The sequence below is a fragment of the Balaenoptera borealis genome, assembly GCF_965194805.1.
Source record: "Balaenoptera borealis genome assembly, chromosome: 1".
Lineage (NCBI taxonomy): Eukaryota > Metazoa > Chordata > Mammalia > Artiodactyla > Balaenopteridae > Balaenoptera > Balaenoptera borealis.
This window is the reverse complement of record NC_138860.1, coordinates 172,050,805-172,066,806: the sequence shown is the minus strand read 5'-3', so window position 1 is coordinate 172,066,806 and position 16,002 is coordinate 172,050,805. Positions and strand designations below refer to the sequence as shown.

The following is a 16,002-nucleotide window of genomic DNA, read 5'->3' as shown; positions in this document are numbered from 1 at the left end:
TTTGAGTTGATAGTGTATATGATGGCATATGATCCTCTGACCTAAAGAAGGGGTTAATGATGATGAATCTTAGGGGACCAGAAACAAAACCTTTTACTTCCAAAGATACCACACGGCAGACTCACAATTCTCGCAGCTATGAGACTGGAAGAACACCACCTGCTTCAGAAGGCTGGTGTGAGGAGTAAATGAGTGATCCGGATTCACAGAAAGTGCTTACCCCAGAGCCTGGTACAGTACCCAGTAAGCCCACGCTAAAAGTGAGCTGTTCAAGGGCCTCTGTCTAGGAAATTCGAGACCCAGTGGGTTAATTATCCTCAGATAGAAAACAACACTGACTTCCCCAGACAGACCTGAGAGGGGAGAAACCCAAACAGACAGTTACAGTTCAGCTAAAATAGAGCTAATCTTTAATCTTTTATGGATATGTGTAATACATTAACTATTATAACCTATCCCCTTGAGGCACCTCGACACCTGGTCAACCAGAGGCTGGGGTTGGGTTGGCTGGCTAAGTGGGAAGGAGCAAGTAAATAGTCCAATTACCCTTTTGCAACAGACTTTCTTAGGTCTCCGCCTTGAGATTAAGAGGATGAAATGGCTGATGCTGCCTGTCGTATGAGGGTGGGGTAGGAAGGTGAACCCTTGAGTCAGCAGCCAATGAAGAATACTAGGCACAAAATAACCTGGGGTGTTTTACATGTCTCTCTGCAAACCAAACTCCTTAAGAGCCAGAATTGTATTATTTATTATTTGTCATTGGGTGTTTGCTCATGATGGTTACTATTAATAATGGTGTTGGGGTTTTCATAATAGGAAAAAAACCCAAAGGTGAAGAATTACTAAGGCTAGGTGTCTCTATGAATTATGAAATTGTAAGTTTCAACTACCATATTTTTTCAACTCTAAGATGTACTTTGTGTCCATGTTTATCAGGCTTTGTCTTATAATACATATGTACATGTATACGGACGTGTTTCTCAACTGCCTGGAACTCTGTTTTTAAGTAAATGCTGTGGCTTAAGAGTAGCTAGTGTTCAAGAATCGAGGCGATATAACAGTTCAATCTCCCACTCCAGGCAAGAATTCTTTCTACCATAATCTCTGCTTCAATATTTCCACTGGAAAGGAGTTTACTTCTCATCTAAGCAGTCCTTTCCATTACTAGACATCATCACAATGACCAATTGTTCCTTACATGGAGCCAAAATCTGTCTCCCTATGACTTCTACCCAGAATTTCTAGTCCTGTCCTCTGGAACTACACAAAATTAGTTAAATTTTTCTTAGGATGCAGAGTGGCTTAGGACTGTAAGCAAAATCTCTGGAGGCAGACAGATCTGGGTTTCTGTTCCCTCAAGTACCATTGTTGTGAGGTTTAAATGAGATAAATATGTACAAAGTATCTGGCACCTGATGCTCAATAAATGTAAACTATTCCTCTCCCCTCCTCTTCCCCTGGCTTTGTTGTAATTTTATATACTTTAAGATAGATGTTATGTTCCACACTTCCAAGTGTTTTCCAAATTAAATATTTCCCAGTTCCTAAACCATTCTCCTCATGATAACTCTGATTCATTGCATACCAACAACATACAGTATGTGCCAGGCACTGCCAAAGGCCTAAGAGTTTAAATAACTTGCCTAGGGCCACATAAGCAGTAGCCAGGATTCAAACCTAGATCCGTCTGGCTCTAAAGCCATACCTTCAAGTCTAGATCCCATAGCAGTGCTGTTCAATAGAATGTAATGTGAGCCACATATGCAGTTTTTCATATACTAGCCCCATTTTAAAAAATAATGAGAAACAGGTGAAATTAAATTTAATAATATTTAATATTTTATTAAACCTTAGCTATCAAAATATCATTTCAACCTGTAATCAATATATAAAATTATCAAGATATTTCACATTTTTTTCATAGTAAGTCTTCAAAATCCAGTGTGTATCTTACACTGATAGCTTATCTCAGTTTGAACAAGCCACATTTCAAGTGCTCGTGGCTGTAAACTGGTAAGCAGGCAGTGTGTCACCTAGTCAAATGTGTTGTGAAGAAAAATACAGCAGGGTATGGGGGAAGACAGGGCAGATAGTGGATTACAATTTGAAATACGTGATCACAGAAGGCCCCCCTAATAAAGATTTGAACACAGACCAAAAGGAAACAAGGGAGTGAATCCTGCAGTTCAGTGGAAAGGAGAGCTCCAGGCAGACTGCACAACAATTAAGATGGGAGCATCCTTGACATGTTCTAGTAAGAGCGGAGTAGATGGGGCGGGAGCAGGCACAGATGCAGATGGTCAGAGAGGTAACAGGTGATGAGGGCGGATCGTGTAGGCATAATGAGGGCTTTGGCTTTTTCTCCGAGTGGAGGAATAGCATGAACTTATGAGGATGCTGGAGACAATTAGGTTGAAAAGAAACAGTTATACCTTTTCCAAAGGGCTATGCATATAGGAAGCAGCCATTCCTGGGGAAACACTAGTTTGTAACAGTAAGGTTGATATCCTAGCATTGCAGATAACACAGGGGTTGATCTATGTAATTTCTATCAGGCCATTCTAGAAAGCTGACTGTGCGCTACAATCCATGCTGATGGTCTGCAGTTCTGATGAAGACTGGCCAAGAGTTAGTCTTACTCCTTTGAGCCCAGCCTAGTGATGGGTTAGGAAACAATGTATGGACTTCTCTCCTCCTTTGTTGCCACTAATTGTAATCATTGGGGAACTTAACTGTGGAGAAAGAGCCCATGAATTCAGAAGGTAGCATGGTAAAGAGATAGGTTTCTGAATGAAAGAACTGAATTTGAATCTGAGTTCTGCCATTTGCTGGCAATTTGGCTTTGGGCAAGTCTCTTTACCTCTCTGAACCTCTTTTTCCTCCTCTGTAAAGTGGAGATGGTAATATCTACCTTTTAGCAGTATTTGACATATTTACACACATATAAAGTTGTGTATATTAACTGTTCAATAATTGGTAGTTATTGTGATGTGTTCAACAAAATTTCTGAACACCCACTACATGTAAAATACATTGTTATAGAATGTTTGTGTCCCCCTGCCAAATCCTTACGTTGAAACCCTACTCCCCAATGTGACAGTATTAGGAGGTAGGGCCTTTGGGAGTGGTTAGGGTTAGATGAGGTCAAGAGGGAAGTGCCCTCGTAAATGGGATTAGTGCTCTTATAAGAGTCCTGAGGGAGTTTGCTTTGCTCTGGTTTTCACCATGTGAGGATACAAGAAGTTGGCAACCTGCAACCCAAAAAAGGGCTCTCACCAGAACCCAACCATGTTGGCACCCCAATCTCAGACTTCCAGCCTCCAGAACTGTGAAAAATAAATTTCTGTTGTTTATAAGCCACCTTGTTTATGATATTTTGTTATAGCAGCCTGAGCTAAGATACACATATATATTAAGAAAATACATGATTCCTCCCTTCAAGATGTTTATAATCTATCTAGGGAGATGAGACATGCACAAAATATATTCAATAAGATAGAATATGCTTGCTCAAATGAGAAATATAAAGTGGAATAATAATAGCTACCATTTATTGATTGCCTACAATAAGCCAGGAACTATGCTAAGTGTTTCATAAATATCTCATTTTATTTTTGCAACCTCCCTCTTAGAAAGTACTATTTTTAACTCTATTTTATAAAAAAGGAAGCTGAGGCTCAGAGAGGGGAAGTGCATTGCCCAAGGTTGCACAGCTGGGTAGTGGCAAAAGACAGAAGTGAGTTCCATCCTAAGCTCCAGGCCTCACATCCTTATCACAGAAACCCATCCCTATAACTCCTAAGCCTTGTCCAAGTTTTACCATATTGTTTGCCCATTTCTTACCCATTATTATTTTTTTAATTTAATTTAATGTTACTTTTCAAATGCCAGCTATAATTTGGGCAAATGTTATAGGAATGTTTTCAAAATTGTGAATGAGTGGGAGATAGTGTGGGTTACAGCAGGGGAACTGGAGTTAGAAGGGGCTGTATAGTGTAGAAATTAAGAGCATGGGTTCTGAAGTCAGCGGCTTAAATTTGTATCCCAGCCTCTCAACTCCCTCTGGTGTTATTTTACATTTTGTTGCCTAAGTTTCGCCATCTATAAAATTACCGTAATTATACTTGGGTCATAGGGCTGCTATGAAGATCAACTTTAAATTTCTGACACTTTGTTCATTAAGGATTTTTTTTTTTGCATTAAATGTGTAAAATATTGTGCATTAAAAATTTTTTATTTGTTACTGAGTTTTTTGGTGCCCCCTTAAATTTTTTCGGTCCAGGACAGTGCCTCAATCACCTCACTCTAGCTCACTCTTTGCCTGCATTTTATATGCTTGAACATAAGCAGCGTTCAATAAATATTCATTGAATTTACTTACCTCCCAATATTTTTAAATTGAGGTAAAATAAACACAGAACAGTGAACAAATACTAAATGTATTACTGAGCTCCCCAATTGTTCAGAACAGTCTGCTAAGCAGTAAAAGGTGTCTTTCCTTTTTATCTTCACGTACCCAACCAAAAGAAGTTTTGTTTTACAACAATCTCTTCTCTTTTTCTGCAGCTCTCTTCCTCAAGCTCTCTTTTCTCCCTGTCAGTTCAAGAGATTTCCTGGACAAAAACATCTCCAGGTCGTCACACCAGAAAAAAATAAATATTTTCCTGGAGGACGGCCTATGACGTCAAGGCTCCCTGTAACTCCCAGACGAACGCTCTAAAGAAAGCCGCCACCTTTCCCGAAGCATCGCAGTTTGCGCATGCGCCTCTGCTTGCCGGACAGCAGAGGGGATTTTTATGCCCTCTCGGCACCCTTACGTCGCGGAGTGGTGGTGTTGGCGGTTCGAGCGACGAAAGCTTTTTGCCGGAAGTGGGAAGAGGAGAGGGAAGTCTCGCCTTCTCCCGGGGTCTTCAAGTTTCGGGCTGGGGGCTAATTGTCGCTAAAAAGCTCAGAGGTGCTCGGGTGGATACAATTCCTCGCTTTGTGAGAAGAGGCTAGAACGCGCGCTGAGGTGTGTTTTTGGTGTAAGTGGGCACGCGTTGATGCTGGCTTAAGAGGACCTAAACCATCAATCAAAAGAACTTCCGCCTGGCCAGCTTTAAAAGGCGTTTGATTCAGAGAGGTGGAACGCATAGATTTTAGTCTGGTCTGGGTTCTGCCACCGACCTACTGTGTGTCCTTGGGCTCCTCCCCAAGTCTCAATATCCTCATTTATAAATTGAACGGTAGACAAGATTCTTTAAGTCACCTTTCAATCCGTCTATTATTGCAGGTCCATTTTGTCGTCTGAGCAACAAAGCCTTGGGGGTTAAATATCGTTGGCCCCGTTTTAGAAGGAAGACATTGAGTTCCAGGGTGAGAGACTTAGTTATTGCACAGAAAACGGTTAGAGATTTTAGACCTTGAGACTAAAAGATTATGCTGTAACTCCATGATCAGGCCTCCTTTCTGTATTTCTGTATCATCAGTTCCTGAAACTGGCCTATAGCAGTTACTCAAAAAGTTTTGAATGGATGGATGAATGAATCTTTTCATGTCAAGGCCAATGACCCAAGCAGATCTGGCGTCTCTCCACCTCTCTGATGTATTAACAAGTATAACTCTTCTCTAGGTGTATCCTGTGCTTTACTTGACGGGGGACTCCGAGTCCGGTTCTGTCGTTTTCAACTTAAACAGGTAACATGGAGGCACCTCCAGTCACCATGATGCCTGTCACCGGGGGCACCATTAACATGATGGAGTACCTGCTGCAGGGTGAGTGAACCAGGGAGCTTGTTTTCCTCTTTTCTGTTCAGCTTCCGCGGAGGTGAGAAGCTGTTCTACAAAGGCAGCCTGCATAATTTCTGGCACCTTTTTTTTTCCAATTTACCCTTAATTATGGTCACAAATACATAACATTAAATTTACCATATTAAACATTTTTAAGCATACAGTTCAGTAGTGTTAAGTATTTCACATTGTTGTATAGCCGATCTCTGGAACTTTTTCATCTTGCAGAATTGAAATTCTGTTCCCGTTAAACACTAATTCCTCCTTTCCCCTCCCTGCAGCCCTTGGCAACAACCTTTCTACTTTCTGTTTCTAATTTTGACTACTTTAGATAACCTCATATGAGTGGAACATTACAGTATTTGTCGTTTTATCACTGGCTGATTTCACTTAGTATAATGTCTTCTATGTTAACCCATATTGTAGCATGTGACAGGATCTCCTTTTTTTTAAAATTTTATTTATTTATTTATTTATTTTTTATTGATTGATTGATTGCTATGTTGGGTCTTCGTTTCTGTGCTAGGGCTTTCTCCAGTTGTAGCAAGCGGGGGCCACTCTTCATCGCGGTGCGCGGGCCTCTCACTATCGCGGCCTCTCTTGTTCCGGAGCACAGGCTCCAGACGCGCAGGCTCAGTAGTTGTGGCTCACGGGCCTAGTTGCTCCGCGGCATGTGGGATCTTCCCAGACCAGGGCTCGAACCTGTGTCCCCTGCATTAGCAGGCAGATTCTCAACCACTGCGCCACCAGGGAAGCCCCAGGATCTCCTTTTTAAAGGCTGAATAATGTTCCATTGTATGTATGTACCACATTTTCTTTATCCATTCATCTGTCAGACATTTGGGTTGTTTCCACCTCTTGGTTACCGTGGATAATGCTCAGTGAACATGGGTGTGCAAATATCTCTTCAAGATCCTGCTTCGAATTCTCTCAGATAAATACCCAGAAGTGAGATTAATGGATCATATGGTAATTCTATGATACTGTTACTAGCTTCATTTTATAGATCAGGAAATAGAAGTGAAGTAACTTTCCCAGATGAGAAAACTCAAGACCCAGAGAGGGTAATGATTTTCAGGAGGTCATACAATGTTTAGTGCAAGAGTTTAGACTTTAATTCAGATCATCCATTTAGTAACTTACTGTGAACAAAATAGGGTTGTTAATTTTCACTCCTCAAGCTGCGCCTCCTTCCGTCTTTCCCATCTCAGTTAGTGCCACTGTCATTCACCAGTTGCTTGAGCCATGCATTCAGGAGTCAATGTCCATTTTTTACTTTACCCCCACATGTAGTCCATTTCTAATCCTATTCATTTTTACTTCCAAAATATGTGTGAAATAAGTCTTTTCTAAACCTGCAGTACCACACCCTGGTTTATCATCCTTTGCCTGAACTATTTTAGTAACCCTGTACTTATTACATTTCTTCCACTTTTTTTTTCATTGCTTCCACTTTTGATTGTCTTTCTCTTCTCACACAACAGCTAGTAGTCTTTTAAAAAATTGTTTTAGTATTAAAAATATTCAAACATAAAGAAAGTAGAGACTAATATAATGAACACTCCATTTCTGTCACCTAGATTTCAGTTTCTGTCATTTTGCCATATTTGCTTTCTCTTTTTTTTTTTTTGCTGTTTTTAAAGACAGTTTCAGGGACTTCCCTGGTTGTCCAGTGGTTAAGACTCCACGCTTCCACTTCAGGGGGTGCGGGTTCAATCCCTGGTTGGGGAACTAAGCTCCCACATGCCTTGCAGCCAAACAATTTTTTTAAAAAAACAACAGTTTCAGATCTCATAACATTTTACCCCAAAACATTTTCAGTATGCATCTCTAAAAAATAAAAAACAAGGATATTTTCCTTCATAATCCCAATACCATCATTATTATATAAAAAATCAATAATGTATTTTTAATATCATCTAATGTCTAGTCCATATTCAAAAGTTTCCCCCATCTTGCCCTCAAAATGTGTTTTGTATCCAGGATATAATCACGTTTCATGCATTACATTTGATAACTGTGTCTCTTAAGCATCTTTTAACTTGGACCAGTCTCCCCTCATTCCCACTTTTTTTCCCATGACAGTGTCTTGTTGAAGAGTCTATACCAGTTTAACTGGAATGATCTTTTTAAAATGTAAATTCAGTCATCTCTTTCCCTGTTGTGCGGAGCTAATAGCTTCCCAATGGCCTTAGAATAGAATACAGCCTTTAGCATGAGCTGTACATAAGACCTGTGTGCTTTGGCCCATCCCAAATCCTCAGTTCATTATCATCTTCCATCTTGCTTACCACACTTCAGCCACACTGATATCCCTTCATTTCTTTGCATTCCCCAGGCCCTTTCCTACCTCTGGGCCTTTGCACTTGATTCCTCTGCCCTTATACTTTGTTCCAGCCCTTCAAAGTGCCATTTTATTTTTATCCCTCAGTCCTCAGCTCAGTTGTCCTTCCCTTTGAGAGACCTTCTCTGACTACTCCAAGCCCTCAGAGAGGTCTCCTCTTCTCCACCCCCATCAGTTCCTCTCTCCCATCTCCCTTTTATTTCCCTGTATTTCTGTTTAATTGTTTACTTATTTATTTTTTGTTTCCCCCACTAAACTGTAATCTCTGTGAGGGCTGGACCCCCTACTTCCTAGCGTGGTGCCTGGCACAGTATTCAGTAAGTATATGTTGAAGGAACCAGCACTTACAAAGCTCCTTAAATGTTTGAAGTTTGAAAAAACACATGTCTGACACTGTCCTGAATGTAGGACACAACGTATCCAAAGCAGGACCCATTCCCTGCTCCCATCGTCATCTGTCCTATGATTATAGGGACCTGATCTGTTGCTTTCCCTCCAACACTACCCATTTCCAAAAATGTAGTCATTTGAGTCCCACTGTCAATACTTACCATAGTTACAGTAGTATATTTTTATTTACTTTAACAGATTTAGTCAATAATGAATATGTTCCTAGCATTGGAGTAAGTATCAGCAGTAGAGGAAGAAAGATGTTAAAAAGTCAATACATAATTGATATATTGAAAGATGACTAAAAAATTGAGGTGCTAATGCTAAAAAGTAAAGCAGGGAAGTGGAAAGAGATTGGAGGGAGATAATGCTATTTTATTTAGGGCAATGAGAAAAGACATCTCTGATAAAGTGACATTTGAGCAAAGATCTGAACAAAGTGATGGGGTGAGATATGCAGGTATCTGAGAGAAGAACATTCTAAGCATAGGGACTAAGGGAAGGGGCTCTGAAGAGAAATACATTGTCAAACACTTGGCATTTTTAGAAAACAGCAGGAAAATCACTGTGGTTGGAGAGAGTGATCTGGGAGATAGTAGAAGGAAATGATCAACATCAGGTAGCAGAGACCACAATTTATAGGGCCTTGTAGACCGTGGTAAAGAATTTGGGATTTGGACTTCCCTGGTGGCGCGGTGGTTAAGAATCCGCCTGCCAATGCAGTGGGACACGGGTTCGATCCGTGGTCTGGGAAGATCCCACATGCCGCGGAGCAACTAAGCCCGTGCACCACAACTACTGAGCCTGTGCTCTAGAGCCCGCGAACCACAACTACTGAGCCCGCGAGCCACAACTACTGAAGCCCTCATGCCTAGAGCCCGGGCTCCGCAACAAGAGAAGCCACCGCAATGAGAAGCCTGCGCACTGCAAGGAAGAGTAGCCCCGCCTCTCCCAGACAAAGCCAGCGCGCAGCAACCAAGACCCAACGCAGCCAAAAAAAAATAAAGTAATTTAAAAAAAAAAAAAAAAAAAGAATTTGGGATTTATTCTGAGTGACGTGGGAAGCCATTGGAGGGTTCTGAGCAGAGAAGTGTCATTATCTGCCTTATGTCCTAAAAACCAGCTGGCTGTTGTATGGAGGAGAGAAGAAAAAAGCAAGGATAGAAGCAGGGTACTGCAAAGACCAAGCAAGAAATGAAGGAGACTTGGACTAGGTGGAAATGATTGAGTGAACTGGATTCTGCATATATTTTTAAAATGCAGAGTGGATGTAGGATGTGGGAGAAAGAAAGGAGTCAGAGCTGATTATGTGGTGTTTGGTTGGGCAGCTGGAAGCAGAGAGTTGCCATTTACTGTGATGGGGAAAACTGCAGGAGGAGTAAGATTGTGGAGGAAAAATCAACAGGTTGATATTGAACATGTTAAGATGAAGATGTCTTAGGCATCCAAGTGGAGAAGTTAGGTAGACAGTTGGATGTATGAGTCTGTAGTTCAGGAGATATAAATATGGTAGTCCTCAGAGCATAAATGATACTTAAAACCATAGGGCTGAATTAGGTCACTGAGGGAGGAAGAGATTGTTGATAGAGACGAAGACCAGGATTGAGTCTTAGGATCCTCCAATATTTTGGGAAGATGGGGACCCAGCAAAGGTGACTTATAAGGAATGGTTAGTGAGTTAGGTGAAGAACCAAGAGAGATTTGTGTCCCAGGGGCCAAGGGAAGAATAGATTTCAAAATGGGTATAATATAACAACCATGTGAAATGCTGCCAGGAGGAAGAATGAGAACAAAGGACAGTGTATTTCTCTGAAGCAGTTCATTCTCTTTTACTTAAATATATTACATAAAAAGGAAATGTTATATTTTTTCTATCAATGGAAAACTTTTGTTTTCTGAGACTAGAAGATAATTTTTTTTTAATTTATTTTATTTATTTTTGGCTGCATTGGGTCTTCGTTGCTGCGCGGGCTTTCTCTAGTTGCAGCGAGCAGGGGCTACTCTTCGTTGCTGTGCGCAGGCTTCTCACTGCGGTGGCTTCTCTTGTTGCGGAGCACGGGCTCTAGGCGCGCGGGCTTCAGTAGTTGTGGCACGTGGGCTCGGTAGTTGTGGCTCGTGGGCTCTAGAGCGCAGGCTCAGTAGTTGTGGCACACGGGCTTAGTTGCTCCACGGCATGTGGGATCTTCCCGGACCAGGGCTCGAACCCGTGTGCTCTGCATTGGCAGGCAGATTCTTAACCACTGAGCCACCAGGGAAGCCCCTAGAAGATAATTTTTTAAATAAATGACAAAACAGTATTATTATTCTAGGTAGATACTGTTGCCTGTTAAAGCCCAAAGCCTGCTGGAGATTAGCATTGTTAGAGAAGGCCTAACTATTCTAGTACCAAATAAGACAATGCAAAAAATTGAAAAGGGATTAACTTGTTATATAACATCTTGGCAGTATAACCCCTCTAAAATCTCATATACTGGGCCTGTGCTTTACAAAACACTGCACTAAACTGTTCTGATTTTTCATTTAAGTTTTTTTAATCTTTTGCTATTTCCATTACCCAGAATGAAAGATGGGACTCAATGGTACTTTTTTCCTTCTTCAGGAAGTGTTTTAGATCACAGCTTGGAAAGCCTCATCCACCGCCTTCGTGGTTTGTGTGACAACATGGAACCTGAGACTTTCCTTGACCATGAGATGGTATTCCTCCTTAAGGGCCAGCAGGCCAGTCCGTTTGTTCTAAGGGCTCGACGCTCTATGGATAGGGCAGGGGCACCCTGGCATTTGCGTTACCTGGGACAGCCAGAAATGGGAGACAAGAACCGCCATGCCCTGGTGCGTAACTGCGTGGACATTGCAACATCTGAGAACCTTACTGACTTCCTGATGGAAATGGGCTTCCGCATGGACCATGAGTTTGTTGCCAGGGGACACCTGTTCCGTAAGGGCATCATGAAGATCGTGGTGTACAAGATCTTCCGCATCTTGACACCAGGGAACACAGACAACACTGAGGCCTTGTCACTTTCCTACCTTGTGGAACTAAGTGTTGTTGCCCCAGCTGGGCAGGACGTGGTGTCTGATGACATGAGGAACTTTGCAGAGCAGCTGAAACCTCTGGTTCACCTAGAGAAAATAGACCCCAAAAGGCTCATGTGACAAGGCAGTCTGTCCACCACTGGGGCTTGTCCTCAGCTGTTACAAAAAACGAAGATGTTATAATTGCCCTATTTCACCACTGCCAGCCAGGCATTCTTCCCTCAGGAAGGAGGACAATGAGAACTTAGTTGGTTCTTTGCACTGTTTTCCTCATATGGCCAGTTCACTTTTGTGACAGCCTTTCTAAATTAAAGGCTAAGGATGACATGGAGAATCTAGATAATCCCTCTGCATAAAGAGGGGAAACTGGAATAAAATAGCTTTGGGGAATAAAAATCTTTTAATTGTTTTGCCATTTGTGTGTAAGGTTTGTAAAACAGAGACTGAGTTTGTATTGTGCAGTAATAAAGGCTATAAAGAGAAATGTCTATCATTCTGATTCTTTACCCCATTACCCTGCTAATTTGGGATGGACTCATTATCAACTGGAGCAAAAATATGACAGTTTTTTGTTTTAATTTTGATAGAGATGATAGTTTTTACCTTTCATAAAAGTAGCACATATTTGTTATTGAAAAAAATTTAAATTCAGACAAAAATAAGAAAAATAACCTGTTATTCAAAGAGATGTACTATTTTTATTTTGTTTTATATCCTTCTAGTCTTTATTTTTGGAAATTTATGTATATGAGATATATTTATTTTGGAAAAATATTGTATATATACTGGTTTGTAATCTCCTTTTTTTGTTTAATTTATCAGTAACTTCTTTCCAGGACATTAGGCTACAATGTTTTTTTGGGTTTTTAAAAAATTAATTAATTAACTATTAATTTATTTATTTGGTTGCTCCTGGTCTTAGTTTCAGCAGGCATGCTGCTTAGTCACAGTTCCAGGGCTCCTTAGTTGCGGCACGTGGGCTCCTTAGTTGCAGCAAGCGGGCTCCTTAGTTGTGGCATGTGAACTGTTAGTTGCGGCATGCATGTGGGATCTAGTTCCCTGACCAGGGATTGAACCTGGGCCCCTTGCATTGGGAACATGGAGTTTTATCCACTGTGCCACCAGGGAAGTCCCTCTTCTGTTAAAAAAACATTTTTTTTGTTATTATTATGTGTCAGTGCTATCCTAAGTACTTTAGGTATGTTTACTAATTTAATCCTCGCAACAGACCCATGTTTTACAGGGAAACTGAGGTGCAGAGAGAGTAATTAGCTTTCCCTGAGCTATACAGCTACAAATTAGCAGAGCTTGTATTTAAATACTGATAATTGTAACTGCTATTTTTATCCTATCGTTTGGATTTTCCATAACTTAATTGATTCCCCTACTTAAGGAATTTTAGTTTGATCCCAATTTTTTGCTTTTATAAACTGTCCTGTGATGCTAGTGTTTTTAATTAAATTTCTGTTGTTATCCATGATGATTCTTTAGGATAAATTCTAGGGAACTGCTGAGTCAAAGAGTGTGCCTTGTTTTAAGTCTTCCACCATGCATTGCCAGATGCCTTCCAGAAATGTCCCAGTTTTCCAACACAGTTGCCAAAAGTGGGTGTGACGGTGAAAACTTATTTTTCCCCATTTGATGATATATGGTGACTGGTTTTAATTTTCTTTTAAAAATACTCATCAGGGCTTCCCTGGTGGCGCAGTGGTTGAGAATCTGCCTGCCAATGCAGGGGACACGGGTTCGAGCCCTGGTCTGGGAAGATCCCACATGCCGCGGAGCAGCTGGGCCCGTGAGCCACAATTACTGAGCCTGCGCATCTGGAGCCTGTGCTCCGCAACAAGAGAGGCCGCGATAGTGAGAGGCCCGCGCACCGCGATGAAGAGTGGCCCCCGCTTGCTACAACTAGAGAAAACCCTAGCACAGAAACGAAGACCCAGCACAGCCATAAATAAATAAATAAATAAATATTTTTAAAAATAAAATAAAAATAAATTTTAAAAATAAATATAAAAATAAAAATACTCATCAGTGAGGTTTAAATTTTTATATGTTTGTTGGACATTTTTTTCTTATGTGAATTCCCTTTTCTTCATTGTTTGTCTTTATTTGTAAACAGCTTTTATATAATTTCCCATTTATCATTTGACTTTTAATGGATTTTTTAAAATAACAGTTCTGAGTGGGATAAATGTTGATCATTTTAATACTTATAGAGTTGGTTTTTTTTTTTAATTTTTGGCTGTGTTGGGTCTTCGTTGCTGCACTCGGGCTTTCTCTAGTTGTGGCGAGTGGGGGCTACTCTTCGTTGTGGTGCACGGGCTTCTCATTGCGGAGCATGGGCTCTAGGCGCGTGGGCTTCAGTAGTTGTGGCACACGGGCTTAGTTGCTCCGCGGCATGTGGGATCTTCCCGGACCAGGGCTTGAACCCGTGTCCTCTGCATTGGCAGGCGGATTCTAAACCACTGTGCCACCAGGGAAGCCCACTTGTAGAGTTTTTAATACACTGGAGAGAATTTGGCCTTTTAAAAATTGTTGGTCACTCAAAATTTTCATTTTCTTCTGGAACCTCCACTGAGATAATACCCCAGTTGAGGTATTACATTGGATAGATCATAATTCTTTTTGGACCTCGGTTTGCCACTCGAAAGATCGTATGAATACTCTGTTAAGAGGTTTTGGGCAAGTAACAGAAAACCTATCCAAAGCTGCCTTAAATGGTAAGGATGGTGTTATCTCATTTAAGGGTAAGTTCAAAGATAGGGTAGCTTCCAAGTTGGTTAGCTGGTTATTTCTCTGGCTCTGGGATCCTTTTCTTGGCTTTCCCTTGCATATTTTCAAGATAGCTTTTACCTCCTTCAGTTGCAGATTTCATGAGTAAATCTTGTTCCTCCTTTCATAGCATATTAGCAGGATGATTCAAGCAAGGCCCCTTTCTTATTTTGTAGTCTTCCACTTTATTCCTAAACTCTACTCTCATTCTATCCTATAGGCACCCATTCTGATATGTTCAATGTATGTCTGTGATGCTTGTCATGTAAAATATGTAGAGTTATGTAAGTATGTTCAATCCACATAAATGATATTATGCCATAAATGTTCCATTTCGGGACTTCCCTGCTGGCTCAGCGGTTAAGAATCCGCCTGCCAATGCATGGGACACGGGTTCAAGCCCTGGTCCGGGAAGATCCACATGCTCTGGAGCAACTAAGCCCGCAAGCCACAACTACTGAGCCTGCGTGCCACAACTACTGAAGCCCGCGCACCTAGAGCTGGTGCTCCACAACAAGAGAAGCCATGGCAATGAGAAGCCCGTGCACCACAACGAAGAGTAGCCCCTGCTCGCCACAACTAGAGAAAGCCTGCGCACAGCAACAAAGACCCAACGCAGCCAAAAATAAATAAATAAATGTTCTTTTTCTTACTTTTAAAAATTATTATTGCTTTTGTGATATTCTCTTGTTGCTATACATAAACCTAACTTACAACTTTGAACTTGCATATGCTTTCATGTTAACAGTAATATTAGTACTTAAATAGTGCTTAACTCTGTTTCAGATGGTTTAAACGTTTTAACTCATATACTTCTCCCAACAACCCTATGAGGTAGATATTATTACTACCATTTTGTAGATAAGAATGAGGCGCAGATTACTCAAAATTTTACTTCTGTTGTAAGTGGTGGAGCCTGAATTTCAACTCCAGGGGTCTAGCTCCAGACTCCAGGTACATAACCACTGTGCATCCACCATGTTTTACTCATTCACTCTTTTGATGATAGAACTCTAGATTGCCTTCAACTCTCTATTACTATTAAAAATGCAAAAATAGGGACTTCCCTGGCGGTCCAGTGATTAAGACTCCACGCTTCCGGGCTTCCCTGGTGGCGCAGTGGTTGAGAATCTGCCTGCCAATGCAGGGGACACGGGTTCGAGCCCTGGTCTGGGAAGATCCCACATGCCGCGGAGCAACTGGGCCCGTGAGCCACAACTACTGAGCCTGCGCGTCTGGAGCCTGTGCTCCGCAACAAGAGAGGCCACGATAGTGAGAGGCCCGCGCACCACGATGAATAGTGGCCCCCGCTTGCTGCAACTAGAGAAAGCCCTAGCACAGAAACGAAGACCCAACATAGCAATCAATCAATCAATAAATCTTAAAAAAAAAAGATAGTGGCTAGTACAGCTGTTATAAAACAAAAAACAAAAAAACTCCACGCTTCCACTGCAGGGGGCATGGGTTCAATCCCTGGTCAGAGAACTAAGGATCCCGCATGACATGCTGCACAGTGGCAAAAAAAAAAAAAAGCAAAAATAAGCACGTTTGTATATTGACGTAAATATTCCTCTTAACTATGCAATTGGGCGTGCTCAATTTGCCAAAAATGGCCAGGTTACTTTTCAGAATGGCTGTGCTAATTCCTATCACCAGTACACAAGAACTCATAGCCACCAATCTTCGGTGTT

At 41.3% G+C, this 16,002-nt stretch overlaps 2 protein-coding genes across 2 annotated transcripts in view; both read left to right on the top strand.

Annotated features, from left to right (window-relative positions):
- Nucleotides 1-5,615: 5,615 nt before the first annotated feature.
- MED18 (mediator complex subunit 18) lies at nt 5,616-12,020 on the top strand. The gene is made up of 2 exons (XM_082348809.1): nt 5,616-5,754; nt 11,103-12,020. Exons 1-2 carry the CDS (start codon nt 5,682-5,684, stop codon nt 11,654-11,656), a joined length of 627 nt encoding a protein of 208 aa, XP_082204935.1. The 5' UTR covers nt 5,616-5,681; the 3' UTR covers nt 11,657-12,020.
- The window catches only part of PHACTR4 (phosphatase and actin regulator 4), a 152,048-nt gene continuing 141,688 nt past the window's right edge, over nt 5,643-16,002 (top strand). Inside the window, exon 1 of the mRNA XM_082347743.1 lies at nt 5,643-5,754. The gene's annotated coding sequence lies outside the window, so the exon portion shown is untranslated. The remainder of the gene's footprint in view (nt 5,755-16,002) is intronic.